General features: G+C 49.3%; 2 protein-coding genes across 2 annotated transcripts in view; one reads left to right on the top strand and one right to left on the bottom strand.

Annotated features, from left to right (window-relative positions):
- LOC1271394 (ras-interacting protein RIP3) overlaps positions 1-1161 on the top strand; it is a 3587-nt gene extending 2426 nt beyond the window's left edge. The window contains exon 3 of the mRNA XM_061660465.1: positions 34-1161. Coding sequence (XP_061516449.1) covers positions 34-875 — 842 coding nt within the window. The 3' untranslated portion in view covers positions 876-1161. The remainder of the gene's footprint in view (positions 1-33) is intronic.
- Positions 1146-14511, bottom strand: LOC1271397 (gamma-aminobutyric acid type B receptor subunit 2). Its single transcript, XM_061660445.1, has 8 exons — positions 13633-14511; positions 5564-6135; positions 5347-5490; positions 5004-5279; positions 4425-4490; positions 4079-4282; positions 3354-3895; positions 1146-3278 (listed from the first exon to the last, which is right to left on the bottom strand). Exons 2-8 carry the CDS (start codon positions 5927-5929, stop codon positions 1556-1558), a joined length of 3321 nt encoding a protein of 1106 aa, XP_061516429.1. The 5' UTR covers positions 5930-6135; positions 13633-14511; the 3' UTR covers positions 1146-1555.

The raw sequence follows: 14511 nt of genomic DNA, 5'->3' as shown, positions 1-14511 counted from the left end.
TCACTCATTCCCTTCCCCCCGTTTCTTTCACAGACTCTCCGAGCCACAATCCCTCCAACCAGTACCAGCTGCAACCGATGCAGCCCATGTTTACCACCCAGAGCACCTCCCCCGGTCCAGACCGTTCACCGGCTACACTCACGCCCTCCCCGGGCATCGGTGGTCCCATCTCACCGCTTGACCCTGGCAATGTAACGCCAACGCCACCGGCCTACACCACACTCGGTGGTACCGGCGGTACGATGGGCAATCTGTTCGGCCAGTTCGGGACCGGGTTCTCTAACGCCGCCACCCAGCCCAATGCAAGCGTGCCAATGTTTGAAACCAACCTGCCCGGTCCGTCGAACGGTTGGGTCCAGCCCGTACCATCACACACCCAGAACGGCCCTAGTCAGCCGCAGCCGCAGCAACAGAACCCGTTCAACTTGCTCAACTTTGGCACGCTCCCACTCGCAACCGGCGATCCACTAATGGCGATGAGCACGGCAAACACGAACAACCAGCCGAACGTGGGCCCACCCTCGCTGGGGTCCGACTTTTACATGAACCTCGATCTGGCCAACCTCGATCCGGTGTTCAACTCGTCCGAGTTGCGCTCCGTACTGGGGACACTTTCCACGACCGACCTAAACCGGCTCGAGCAGGCCGCCAGCATGCAGACGTCCGGTGGGAATTACCAACAACATTCGGCCTCGAACCAGCAGCAAGCAATAAAGGCTCTCTTAGCGACACAGCAGTTACAGCAACAGCAGCAGCAGCAGCAGCAGCAGCAACAACAACAACAGCAAGGACAAACCGGTCAAGCCGACCGGATCGACAACGACGAGGACCTGACCGATAGCTTTACGAAACTCAGCACAAACGATTTAAACTAGATTCAAAAACGGTGATCGGTGACGGTGGTGGACAAGCGATAGTGACACAACGGAAAACACCCATACTCACACGATCATAAGATTGCACCTTACAGCACCACTGTCACCATTTTCCCGTAACGTTAGCCCGTAAGCATCCATTCCAACCCCCCTCCAATGCGCTGTGTTTTGACGACATGTTGTCTTAGTTGAGTTGTTAAGTTTTGCTCTGTAACACATTTTTTTTTTGTTTACCAACAGACCATTGGCAAGTAAAACCAAGATTCGAGATTTTTGTTTTACCTAACCGAGCTATTATATTTACGCGATCGTTTATTTTGGTGCGGCTTTGCGTGCATAATGTGTGTTTGGAGTTGGATGTTGTTTCTGTCTCCGGGGTGGTTCGATTGACGAGTGATGGTTTGATTCTTTTTTTGTTCTTTCTTAGGACATACACACACTAAACAGCGTAGAAAAAGCGAAGAACAGTGTGGGTTTGCACAACAAACATCCGAATTGGTTTTGTGTGGAGAGGGGATAAGCTCTGTTTGTGAGGCGGGGGAAGGATTCTCAACGAACACGTTGTTACTGATTGTTACGCTACACAGCACACTCAACACGGCTGAGAACTTCTAACTCATTGAGCGATTTTTAGCATTCACGTTCACAGAACATTGCTGTTTAACGACCCTTGCAACGAATTACTGCGAACCGACGCTCTTCGAGAACGAGTCCATCGATTTCCACTTGGTGCGCGATTCGCACGGTTTGCCGTGGATCTGCTCACAGCTTTTGACCGTGAGGAAGCTGATGCGCGGTCGCTCGATGCCCAGTTCCGTAAGGCTCGTCGTCTGCGGGCAGATACGGTGCGGGAAACGGGGCGAACCTCGGATACGATCCCTCACCGGACCTTGCTGCTGCACCGTCGAGGACCGTCTCCACCCGTTCGGTGGTAGCACAAAGTTAACGCGCGGTTCGGACCCGGTCAGTGTAAGCTCCTCCCTGGTCGGTTTGTCGATGGTGTAGATCGACTGGGGCAGATCGTCTTCGGTGTCGATTTCGTTGAAGATGGCTAGGGCCGATTTGCGTATCGCGCTCGTCGATGAACCCGTGCCTCCGAGCATCGTGGCCGAGGGAGTTTTGTGCAATCGTGGGGCAAACATGTGCCTTATCTTGCCCATCACACCGGAACTCGATCCATTGGGGAGTGTGTGAGGTTCGTCGCTTCCAACTCGACTGCTGGAGGTTAGAATGCGCTCACGGCTACCGGTTGGGGCTAGCGTTACTGCTGGATCGATTTTGGGCTGCGAGCTGAAAGCGATGTTCCGCTTCATGGGCGAAAGCATTGGATCGACCGAGGGCCAGCTGGCACGCGGAATTATCGGTGGAAGCACCGACAGCAGCAGCATGGGCAGTCCACTAGACCCGTGAGGCCGGGCGATCGCGCAAGGTCGTGAGTCGGGCAGGTTGGGTTCAGAAGAAAGCGGCGAACTTTGTGGCGATCGCTCCTGAAGTGCTCGCTCCAGGCGGCAAATTTCGGCGTCCAACAGCTCCAACTCCTTCCGGTAGACTCGATTCTGTACCTCCACCCGGAATTGAAGCTCCCGACGATCGTCCAGCACAAACCGGCGCGTATTGAACTCCATCTTCAGCCCCATGCTGTGAATGATCGGATCGTACACTTCGCCCTTCTCAAAGATGTCCTTAATCTTGGGCAGAAACAGCAAACAAAGTGTGGCCGTCGTTGAGATCAACACAAAGCCCGCCGTTATGATGAACGCTAGCGTCACCCGCTCGTAGAGAAGGTTCGCTAGCACGACCACACTCGCACTGGTGATCACCACACTGTACACCGAGATGCCAATGTACTGCGAATCGTTCAGTGCCGATATCTTCACGTTCCTCGTCTGCCACGCCATATACACACCGACCAGCAGGAGTAGTCCCTTGTAAGCGTACAGCATGCCCAGCCAGCTTTCGTAGTGCCTTGAGCGGCAGAGTTCCACCTGGGGAAGGAACACCACACTCCGATCGGTGGTACTGATCTCCAGGGAAAGGTTGTGCAGATGCCGTTCCATCGGATCGGCCGCCATCCAGAACGAGACGACGAACGCATCCACAAGCAGCAGTGCACCGATCACCGAGATAAGCTGCGTGTCTCGCAGGATCTTGTCCCGACAAAGTCCTCCGGCGCTGTGCGTGAAGATGCGATAGACCCGGAACGTTTTTGCAAACATTGAGCCAAAGGCAAGTGAAAAACCCGCCGACAGGAAGTAGATCCTTGCCATACAGATGGTGGAGAAGGTAACGCTCGACCAGGGTAGTGTGGAATGGTCCAGGCCGAGCAGAATGGTGGCCGTGTACACGAGCATACAACCGCAGACAGTGATCGTGCTAAGCTTGGGACTCGATAGCTTGATGGCTCTGCAACAAAAAACAGAAGAAGTTGATGATTAAAACAAGAATTTTGAGGTGATTCAATTAACCAACAACACTCACTTCAACTTCCGGAACCTCAAATTCAGTCCCAAAAACAGCACCGAAATCCCAATCCCGATCAGCGACAGTATCACCACCGTGTAGAACGCAAACGGATCGATCGTATCCACCCTCAGCCGCAGTATCCTCTTCGCAATCGGCACCTGGCCCCCCGGCCACACGATCGGCACACAGTACCGGCAGCCAAAGTCGAGCGTCGCATTCTTAGGATAGTAAAACGCAATCATCTCCAGCTGCCCTGCCCGGATCTGATGGAACGAGGTCGTCCCAATTCGGTCCGCACCCTCGAACGAAACCGGTCCCGAGATTCCATTAAACTTGAGCAGATCGAACTGGCGCAACAGCTCCTGAGCGATATCGTACCGCGTGTAGTCGTAATCGGCCAGCCGGACCCGGTGCGGCACCGACTGGGACCAGGACCGTTCGGCACCGCGCAATGCCAGCGCCATCGCCCACACCGCATCGTACGTTTGCGGCGCAAACTGGGACACCGCACCGGTGACGTTCATTTCCCGCAGCTTCTGCAGAAAGATGTCGTTGGTCTGGGAAAAGGCGATTAAGCGAAGAAACAACAATCACCAAACAGCGGTTCTTAATCCCACCGCACAGTGAGCACAGCAATGTAAATAAATAACGACTGATGGGAAAGGATGGGAAAGGATTATCGGCAAATGGATCGAAGCGAAACAGCACACACACACACATACACACACACACACGCTTACCAATCCACTCAGGGCAGTGCCCATGCCAACGATGCTATTGTAGCTCGAGACGATTATTAAGTTCTCCACCGCCGTCAGCAGTGCCCGGGAGGTGCATGGTGCACTACCCGTCTCGGGTAAGTCGCCCGCCAACCACCAGGACGAGATGTACGTGTCCTGTAGTATCCAGGCGTACTCTGCACCGTACATACCAAGATTGTAGACCTAGAAAGAAGAAGAAGGGGAACAAAAATGAGCAACGATGGTCACAAGGAAGAAGAAGGGGAAAAAAGCATGCTCTCTCCCGGGGGAAATTTATCCCGCGGCAGGTTCGTCGTCGTTTGGGGGGGGGGTCTGTTTTGCTTACCTCGCAGAACACTTGCGGGGCAATTTCATGCGAAAAGCTTCCGATAATCACTCGCACATCACGGTCCTTTGGGGTGGTTAGGGTGGAGTAGAGAAGAGACAAAATGACAGCATCTTTAGCCCCGCTGGAAGACCTTGTAATAACCGATTCGAAACGACGGGAAGCGATTTCTATCGAACAGTCAAAGTGCAGTGAATTGTAGCTACGTGTGCAGGGTACCGGGGTTTAAGGATGGAAGAATGGATGAGGATGCGGTGATGCTGAAATGAAGGTGTGTGTGTGTGTGTGCAACAAACAGATGATGAAGATGGCGTTTCAATGTTTTTTTGCGCGTGAAGATACGCGAGGCTCTTACCTATATAACTTTAGTGTGTTATGGTAGAGGTGGTTGTGGTGGTGGTGGTGGAAGTAGTGGTTGGCATGACAAGGGACAAAATTACAACAACACTACTGTAACAAAAAGAACGCTACTTGTAAGAGACTGAGCAACAGGAATCAGGGAACATCGGAAAAGATGCCAAGGCACTCTCGCACTAAAAGGACTCGTTTTAGGGAACACGGAAGATACTACATTAATACCCGCAGCAGCTTCAGCTGTTCCTTAAAGTCAGTTTCGGCAAAGGAAATCGTCGCCGCGCAGGTAATGTTGGCCCGCTCGAGCTCGGTCACGAGATCGTTTACCGCGAGCGAGTAGCCTTCTTCGTTTTGGGAGAAGGTTGCCACCGTGTCCCAGCCGAAATGCATCAGAAACGCTATCCGGGCGGGGTGGTGCGATGAGTCCGGTGCGACGGTGCGGTAGAAGAGGGGGAACTCGCGCCGATCACTCAATGCTGGGGAGGTGGAACCGAACGAGACCTGCAATGGTTACAAGAATTTGTTATTTCGTATAAGAACTTGGAAATTTCAAGGACAATTCCAATACCTGAAGGATATTCCAGTAGGGAACGATCTTCGCCAGACTCTCGGTAACTTCCGAGCAGGCTGACCCGAGCACCATGATGATCCGCTTGCTTTGATGCGTGTAGAGCGCGTGAAAGAACCGATCAACTCCAACGCCCGGATCGCACTGCAACACAAAGCAAGCGTTGAAGTTTTTTTTAAATCCTTCGCTAACTCCCCATTACGCCCCACGCACTCACCTTCGTATCGTTCGTGATGAGCTTCAGCTTGTACCCGAGCAGCAGCCCACGCCGGTTGATGTGCTGTACGGCCAGCTGTGCCGCCGCCAGCTCGCTGAGCCCCTCCCGGCGAGTCGCTCCCTCCCTCGAGCTCAACTCAAACAGTCCCAGTATCGTCACCTCGCGGGCACGACGCTCACTGCCAGCCGGTCGCGTCCGCTCAAACACCGTATTGATGATGTTCCGATTGTGCTCGTTCGTTTGCACGCTGGACTTCCGATTGGCGGCACTTTCACTTGCCAGCAGCGTGTCGAAAAGCACCAGCAGCAGCAGCACCATCAGCACCACCGGCACGTAACCACTCGAGCCGGCCGTTGTGCGACGCATCCTCTTGAGCGTGTTGAGCGTTCCGTTGGAGCTGGTTCGACTGCTCGCCGTAAGCCGCTGCCATCGACTGGCGTCCGTACCGAGCCTGTGCAGGAAGCCGCGGGAACACCACCTCCAACACCGTTCGGAAACGGGGAAAACGTGGTTTATCCTTTCGATAGAGCGGCACGTGCTGGCACGTTCAAGGGTGCTCCTGTGACCAATGCCTGTGTGAGAGCAGCCAAAGCGAAATTGTGTGAGATGATGGGGACGAAAATTGGACAGGAAAAACGCCACAAAAAGCAGACCGAAAGACAGCATCACTTCCACAAAACTGGGCCGACTCTCGATATGCCTAAGCGGTACATCACGACGAAACCCCTTTGCAAGGCGGCTCTCCAGCTGGATTTTGGGAAAGCATTTTTGCGTTATTGTAATGCCGGAGCCGAGGGAATGGTAACAAAAGCAGCACTACTAACTGCTATTTGGTGCATGTTTTTAAGATGAAGTCCGACAGTGTCCAGCCCAACATAGGGAGACAATAGGGACCGGCCCGAAGCCTTATTTACAAAAGCAAAAGTTTTCCCATTCCATCCCATTCTCATCCCTTTTACAGTTTTGGAGGTGGAAGGTTCGTTCCTTCTACCCGGTAAGGCAGGCCTGCCTGTGTCTTGCAAGGCAAGTTATTTTTAAAATAAATCCCCTGATTATACCATGATCCTGCTTTTCTTTTTTCTTTGTGTCGTTTTTTCGTTGTTTGGTTGTTGGTGTCTCATGTGGTGCTTCATGCTGTATAGCCTTTCGTTGCAAGGAGTAAGTTGCTTTTGGGGGCACGGTACGACGAGAGAGACAGAGCAACGATTATTTGCTCCTCCAGAGAAAGCATAAATCATACATTAGCTGTACTGGGAAGTGGAGGAAGTTTAGCGGAGGAAGAACTTACATCTTGCATCTTTCCGTATAAGTATGGGCTCTTGTCGGGCCGGAGAACTAGAAGCAGGAGAGAAAGTTCTGTCAAACATAATCAACTCACGAGCGTGAACATCGGAGTTTGTGTAGAAGCGTGTAAAAGCTGTTCGACAAAATGCACTTCTGGGCCCCGAAGTGCATCACCCGCCCAAGTGGGATGGGGTGGGAATTTGTGGGCTGGATAGGATCTACTAAGCTCTACTACAAATACTGCCTTGTATCGTCGAAGGTGTGTTTTATCAAACCAAACACGATTAAAAACTCTATTGCTGGCAGCTGGCCCATAAAATCCTTCATACAGCAAATTGAAAAAGTTGCTCTCCGTAAGGAATTAATTAATTCTCAATCTTTTTGTTTTGTTTTTACCGTTCAAAAGGTCAGGGGGTTAACACCACTAGACTGTAATTTCATTCTTTTGTAAAAGTCCCAAATCGAACATCGAGATGAGCAGTGCATACTTTCAGGCGCAACCCAACCCATCCCTCACCGTGACGCCTAAAGTAATGCAATCTGCATAACAAGATTGCCATTTTTGCACCTACACACACGAATTAGTATCGTGCGATTGTATCGAGTGAAAAGGAAAGCCACCGGAATCGTTTCATTTCGTGTTGGATTTTCTGTTTCAAATACCTTTTCATTTTCTTTGCTTTTTTCATCTCAAACCTGTCGCAATAATCTCTTGCGCGATTCCGCGGAGACGTATAATCTGGCACGGCTAATGCTATTATTTTGATATAACCCGTAATACCCGCCGACGACACAGCGCCGGCGTTTCGGCTGTGGGAGTATGAAGAATTTCTCGGAAATCCCCAAAAAAACGTTATACGATCCTCATTAGAAAGGACGAGTATTTGTTCGGGCCCATTTGTGTGTGTGTGTGTGTGTGTGTGTGTGTGTGTGTGTGTGTGTGTGTGTGTGTATGTTTTTTCGTTCCATTTTTTTGCTGTGTGTGTTCGCTATCCTTTTTTCCGTTCCCAAAAGCCACTCGACGATGCGCCTCGTGTACAGCATCATGTCGCGGCGGCAGCGGCGATGGGCATGTATATTATTAGCCCGGGCACATGAGTCTGTAAACTTTGATGAGATTGGGCGTACGGGCTCACGCACCGTGCGTTGCCATGCCAACTCCCGGGCACAAGTGGCTGTGCTTGTTGTCAAAGCCAATGTCAAAATGTGCTGCCGGGCTTGCGCCGCGATGGCATTAATTTTAAAGCATCCGTCCGCGCGAATCCCTTCAAGGAAAGGCCACCGACCACCGTTTGCGTAACATCTTCACCGTTGACGCTGATGTGCTTCAAGCAACGGGTCCCCTGATCTGCTGTTCGGACAGGAGAGGGGGGGGGTTTGCGGGATGAGATGTGTACACATATCACATCTCCATATCAGTGTCCCTTCGACTTGATTTCGCTTGATTTGTCCACCAACCCAAACCATTAGCCTTACACATCATCCACCTGAGACAAGTGAAAGCGGGCGCACGCGAGTGCGGGGGATTCTATGGAAAACGCATCAGTGAAGTGACCTTCGAGCTGGAACCCCTGCGAGCGCCAAACATCAAGAATCAATTGCAACTTCCTGGGAAAATGATGAAACCACGACGATGATGACGGGGACACAGGACGACCCATCAACCGGTCTGTTCAATCCCGGCTTTGGTGGCTTTGCTGTTGGCAAACGAGGGTTAAAATACAATCCCTCTTTTCAAACCCTCCGCTACGTGACCAACACAATAGAAACGTATGGGGGAAAGCATGAGGACGCCCACTAGAATGGGTGAATGAGCACCGAGACTCGCCGGATGACGAAGGCCCATGACACAGAGCGATGCCTGTATATGTATATTGTCTCGATCGGGATAAATGGCTAACTGTGTGCCGGTTGAAAGTCTCGATAGTCTATTGAAGGCCGCTTTCCAACTTCAATATCCGTAGCAAGTGCAGGGGAAATAAATGACACATGGCTAGGCTAGATATTACATTTGCTAGCTGTACCCATTCCCCAGCTAAAAAGCTTTCATACTTTCAGGCGAAACATTCCACTGCGTTTCGTTTATGTACAATTTAATTACTATCCCGAAAACGCTGTTCGCATGTTAAAGGTGTCAGCTTCAAACCAAGATTGACACGTTAACACCATTCCGTGCTGTGAGCCACTAGGCCAAGAACGGATTAAAGCCGCTGTGAGCACCTGCAACACCTCGAGCCACCCATCCACCCTTCAACACACACACACACACACACACACACACACACACACACACACACACACACAGACCTTCCCAACCCGCAAGCAAGGAGCACCGGCTCATTGAAAAACATTCCACCATAACGATGGGCCGATGGGGGCTTTTGTTTCTCGGCGTTCCTGTCCCTCGACTTGCGCTTGCGGTGAGCTTTCTTCTCGTTCTTTTGTGTGCACACACACACACCAACATAGTTACCTCCCCGGGCTCATCTCAAGCATCCCATCAGGCTTTTGGGATTGCGGTTGTTGTGTGTGTTTTTTTCTCTTCTTCACCTTCTTCTTGTTTCTGCTCACCATGTTCCTTTACCGGCGGCCGAGTTTCGCACGTACCGCGCTGCCGGTGTGTCCTTGTAATGGCAGTTGCAACACGCGACACGGTGAGCACACGGTCGCAATAAAACAAAATAAAACTAACCGCTCGTTTCGTGTTCCCGGGCATACCCCGGGGGTGGGGGTGGGAAACCCACTCCATCGATGTGGTGGAATTTCCACCGTATTTCCCAGCGGTGTTCGGTATTCCGTAATAAATCCCCTCCAATTGTTCGAATCCATTTGGAAAGGATGATGCAGGGGAGGTGGCGCGTGGGGAGCTCTTTCGCTGATGGAGTAAGTTGGAATTGAAAGCATGGCATGAAACGGTTAAAGGAACTACAAAAGATGGTGTTTTGCCGCAGGTTACAGACATTTGGGTGTTTTTCGATCAATTCGCCTAAAGGTATGCAACAATGACGTGTGCTATGCTGCACATGACACATTTTACGAATAACTTTATATTGCTTCTTTGATCACTTGTTACTGATGGAGAGAGTTTATGCAGGGATGGTACACGTTTTTTTAATCTCATATCTGAATACGAAAAACAACCAATTGATGAACCTATCAAAAAATATCGATATTTCAGTTTGTAGAAGCTCTGAATCGTCCCTGAATTTGTTCATCATTGTCGATAAACAATATTTTTACGGAAACCAATTGGATATAAACGTACATTTCGTTGAATATTATTTAGCGCCTAAAGGTATGCAAAGTACGTTATGTGAGTGTCAAGATCTATTAAGGAGAACAGGTCGATGCAAATCCCATTGCTAGGTTGCCATTTTCAGATCGCTTTTGACAGTTTCATGAAAAAGTGTTTACAAAAAACGGCTAATAGTTAACGTGGAAAAGTGGACGAATTTACTATTAGGAAGATTATATTGGTTAAATTTCTTGCAGTCAATCACTTCTGAAGAATAAAGGAAAAGTAATTGCCGTCTACTCTGTATGCAGATAACCTCATTGCTTGCCATTCCGTGGCCACGAATCACTACCGTTTGCAACGGTCCTGCTGGAAGAACGAAAAGTTTATCAGGCATAAAACAGCACTTTACATGTTCCAACTGGGTAACAGAAGTCCTATTTACTTTCATTTAAACACTGAGAGTAAAATGAAACATCGAATCGGTACACACAAGTACAGTGGAGCGCCGTTTATCCGGCTTTCCGTTTATCCGTGCTGTTGAGAAATCACAGTTCAATACAAAAGTGACATTGGGTTATGAGGAGGATATTTGAAAAAGCGGTTATAAGAGCACATTGTCATAACAAAAACACTATAATTCATGGCAAATTTTTAAAATTCTCTTTCGAAAAACATGAAGTTAATAAAAACTGGGTTATTTTTATCAAAAAATAAGAAAAAATTCCAAAAAATAACCAGGAATTTGTGATAAAATATGTCATTTGACTTATTATCCGTGTTATTCGCTTATTCGGGCGAAGTCAAGTCCCGAGAAGTCCGGATAAACGGCGCTCCACTGTACAATATGCATACCGTCTTCTGCTTATAACCTGGCGACGAATGATAAAAGAGATCCTTGGATTGTATCAGCCATGTGATATTCTAATCTTATTCTAATTCTTATAATATTCTAACAGGAAATGAGTGCAAAATGTTGAACAAAACCCTTATTCGTTATTAAAACCCTTATGGACGTTGCTATGGTCCATCGCTAAACATAAACAAGGTTCAATTTAATTGTCAAAAATTTCCCATGGCCTTCTGTCAATTTACTCTAAACGCATCGACTTGTTCTTTTTCAAAGACTTTGGTCACAGTAAAAGCAAATACTAACACTTGCCAGCGTTGCGTTACGCCTAAAGGTATCTAACATAATTCTTAAAGAGATATTTAGTATTTTGGTAAAATAAATAAATTTTAGTGTCCACAGTGACAAAAATGAATATATTAAAGACTTTTATCCAAGAAGAAAAGCAATATGTAAACATTACATGTCCACCAGAACCCAAGCCAGTATAGAGATAACTTACATACATTTAGGCGCTCTCGTCTGATCTTCCTAGGCTGACCTTAAATAAAAGCTACTGTCTGCAACCCCCTTTCCTGTTTTTTTTTTTTACTCAACCATTTAATGTAACAAGAAAATGCACTTAAAGACGAAGCCCATCTTGACCGACCTCAAAACTAGATTGTATTGATGGAAATCATTACGGAAAGCTTCTTCCAGCCTGGCGGTTTCGACCAAGCCGACCGTAAACCACCGGCCGAAGACGATGGACCAAAAGCAACAGCACACACACACACACACACAAAAAACAGAAGGGGGTAAAAGCACTCGACATAAATTACAATGACCACAATAGGTAAACGAATGGTTGGACAGTTTGTTTCACCGTGTTTATCCTTCTGTTCCGTCCGGTTTCACAAAACCGTTTGCGCCTCTCCCGTTTCCCCCGTTTTCCCCGATTGCCGATTGTTGTTGAAAAGCTGCTGAAGAATTGTCTTTCATCATTGTTCGGTGCTTTGTTGTGGTTATTTTCCGCTATTTTACTACCTCCTGTACAACCCGGCCCAGGTTTATGTTGTTCACAGTGCAATCGAGATACACACAGACACACACACAGAGAAACCCTTTACTTATGCCACGGCATACTGACCAGAAAGCGAAAAATCCTCCGCAAAACTCGATGCCACTGAAGGACTGAATCGGAGCGCGCTGGAGGACCATTATGGAATGTTTTTCCACCGACTTTGACTGGCTTCTGCTGGTTTGCCGAACGGGTGGTTGTTATATTTTTCCTGCCATCTTTCGTATTTATTGTGTGTTTTCTTTTCTGTTTCTGTTTCCACTTTGTCTCTGGGCGTTATTATTACAATTATTGTTATTTAAATTTTGTTTTAACCTCTTCTCAAGCTTCAAAGACGGCACCGAACGCTGTACGAAGCAAGCGCAGCTTCCACACACTTCCGCAAGTGGGAAAAAAGCGCTCCCGGGGCAAGGCAGCCACCCCATTTCCCCCCCGTACCGCTACCTGGGTAGGATAAGCACCGAAGAAAAAAGAAACCTTCCTTTTGCGCGCACTCACACACCGTCTTCTTGACTTCAAAACGCCACCTCAGCACAACCGCTCTTGCATCGTGCCGCGCAATTCCCTTCCTCCCGATTCCCCCGGTCGGCCCCACTTCACTTTGTTCTTCACAGATAATTGCCACAAACGCGACAAAACGCGCCGCACATCGGCGTCGTCCTTGCGCTGTGTCCTTGCTCTTACCGCACGCGCTACGTCGATGAAACGGGAGAGAGAGAGAGCATGTGTGTGTGTGTGTGTGGCCTCTTAAAGCGTGCTGAAGGGCTAAAGATGCCCTAGGAAAATTCACGCTGCACGATTCACACAGTTTACGACGGTTGCACGGAACCCGGAAACACATCATACACTTTCACTCCGCCGTCGTACGGCGCGCATCGGCACACAAAAAGCGGCATGAAGTGCGCTCGTTTTGAAATGCTCGATCGATTTTGCACTTGATGTGTGTCTGTGTGCGTGTGTGTGGGGCTGTTCCTGCACCGTACGTGTCTCCATGCATATGTGTCTGTGATGGGAGAACTGTTTCCCTTCTAATTGAATTTTAATTTAAATGCATTTAGCTCCAGTGCACTCGAAAAGCGGACCCATTAAACGCACCGGGATGGCGGGTGTTCGGAAGCCGGAAGTTCCTCCATTCTCGGCTGTCGGTTTGTACAGGTTAGTAAGCATGGATCCATGCCTCACAGGGTGGATCCCACCGTGGGATCCCTTCGTCCAATAATGAACTGAAATGGGAAATGGAGACGCCTCTATCACTGCAAATCTCGTTTTGAGCAGCGTTCATTAATCCTGTACATTCTCCCCAAAAAAAAAAGAAGGGACTGAAGCTATTTTTATTTCCTTTTTTCTCCAAGCACACACACACACAGTAACACACACATATTCAGTGAAAAAGCGCCAAAGGTCTGGGAATGGTCCTTTCAGTAAATTAATCAAACGAAAACTACAGCGAAGCAATGGGATAGAAAAAACAGCCCAAACCGCTCACAGTCACAGTCAAAGCTCATCAAACGTGCAAACATGTGTCCTTTTCGACCTCGATTGCTGGCTTTGGGCAGTCTGGCCCGAGCCTACCCACTTTTTTTACCTCTTCCCTCACCTCTCTTCGCCTTGCATGCCTGGGAGCATGGCACGGTCTTTACCTTTTTCGAATCTCGTTTTGTAGTTTTGATTGGATACTTTGGCGTCCGGGTCCACATCACCAGCCCCAGCGCCGGATCCATTTGCAAGTGCCAGCAGTGCTTGGGATTAGTGAGCCGAACCGGTGACGGTATGCCACTGCCACTGCCACCACCACCTCGTGCAGCAGTTCCGTTCCAATCTACTGCTTAATTCCCCTCGGGGGACGACACGGCAAGACACATTCGACACTGGCACAAACACACACGCGCGCGCGGTACACAAATGCCAATCCGAGGCGAAAAGGCAAAATCTTGACCCTTAAACACAATTGCACACACAGTCACACACACAGCAATACAGAGCAACACACTTTACAGCTACGACTCCCGGAGCACCAGTTTTGCCTTTCGCTTTAGCTTATTAACACGGGGCTGTGATGGCATCCCGCAACCCAAGCCAGGTAGGTTATTCGCCAAGCAGCAGGAACGTTCCACCCACCCATCCAGGAACCAGGAACTCAACGACACTTTAAAACGCCGGCTACGAAAGTGCAATTAATCCTCATCAAAGTTTTAAAGAGCGAACGGGGTGGCCCCAACGAAGCAAGTACGCGCGAGTACCCATTTTCCACGTCCCTGGCACCTCGATTTTCCGCTTCTTTTTTTTTTTTTTGTTTGGTTTGCTTTGCAGCTGAAGCGGAACGAGAAAAGCGAACGAAAGAAGGAAACTGCCTGCAGCACAAACTTCAAGTTCACACGGCCTGGCCGGAAAACCGGAAGCCTTTTCCCGACCCTATGCGCTACCGCACAGGCAAAACACGCACGCTGCGCGAATGGCAGTGCTCGTCACCAGCAACAAGCGCGCGTCCGCTCACGGCCGAATCTCCGATGCAACTGAAC

This window comes from Anopheles gambiae, chromosome 3, assembly GCF_943734735.2.
Source record: "Anopheles gambiae chromosome 3, idAnoGambNW_F1_1, whole genome shotgun sequence".
In the NCBI taxonomy this organism is placed as follows: Eukaryota; Metazoa; Arthropoda; class Insecta; order Diptera; family Culicidae; genus Anopheles; species Anopheles gambiae.
This window is presented reverse-complemented; position numbering and strand designations above follow the sequence as displayed.

Excerpts from the sequence above, each read along its gene's own strand:
- LOC1271397 (XM_061660445.1), bottom strand. The coding sequence starts at position 5,929 with ATGCGTCGCACAACGGCCGGCTCGAGTGGTTACGTGCCGGTGGTGCTG. Across the intron at positions 5,280-5,346 it reads CCTACTGGAATATCCTTCAG|GTCTCGTTCGGTTCCACCTC; the intron begins GTATTGGAATTG and ends TAACCATTGCAG. Across the intron at positions 4,491-5,003 it reads AACAGCTGAAGCTGCTGCGG|GACCGTGATGTGCGAGTGAT; the intron begins GTATTAATGTAG and ends ACCACCCCAAAG.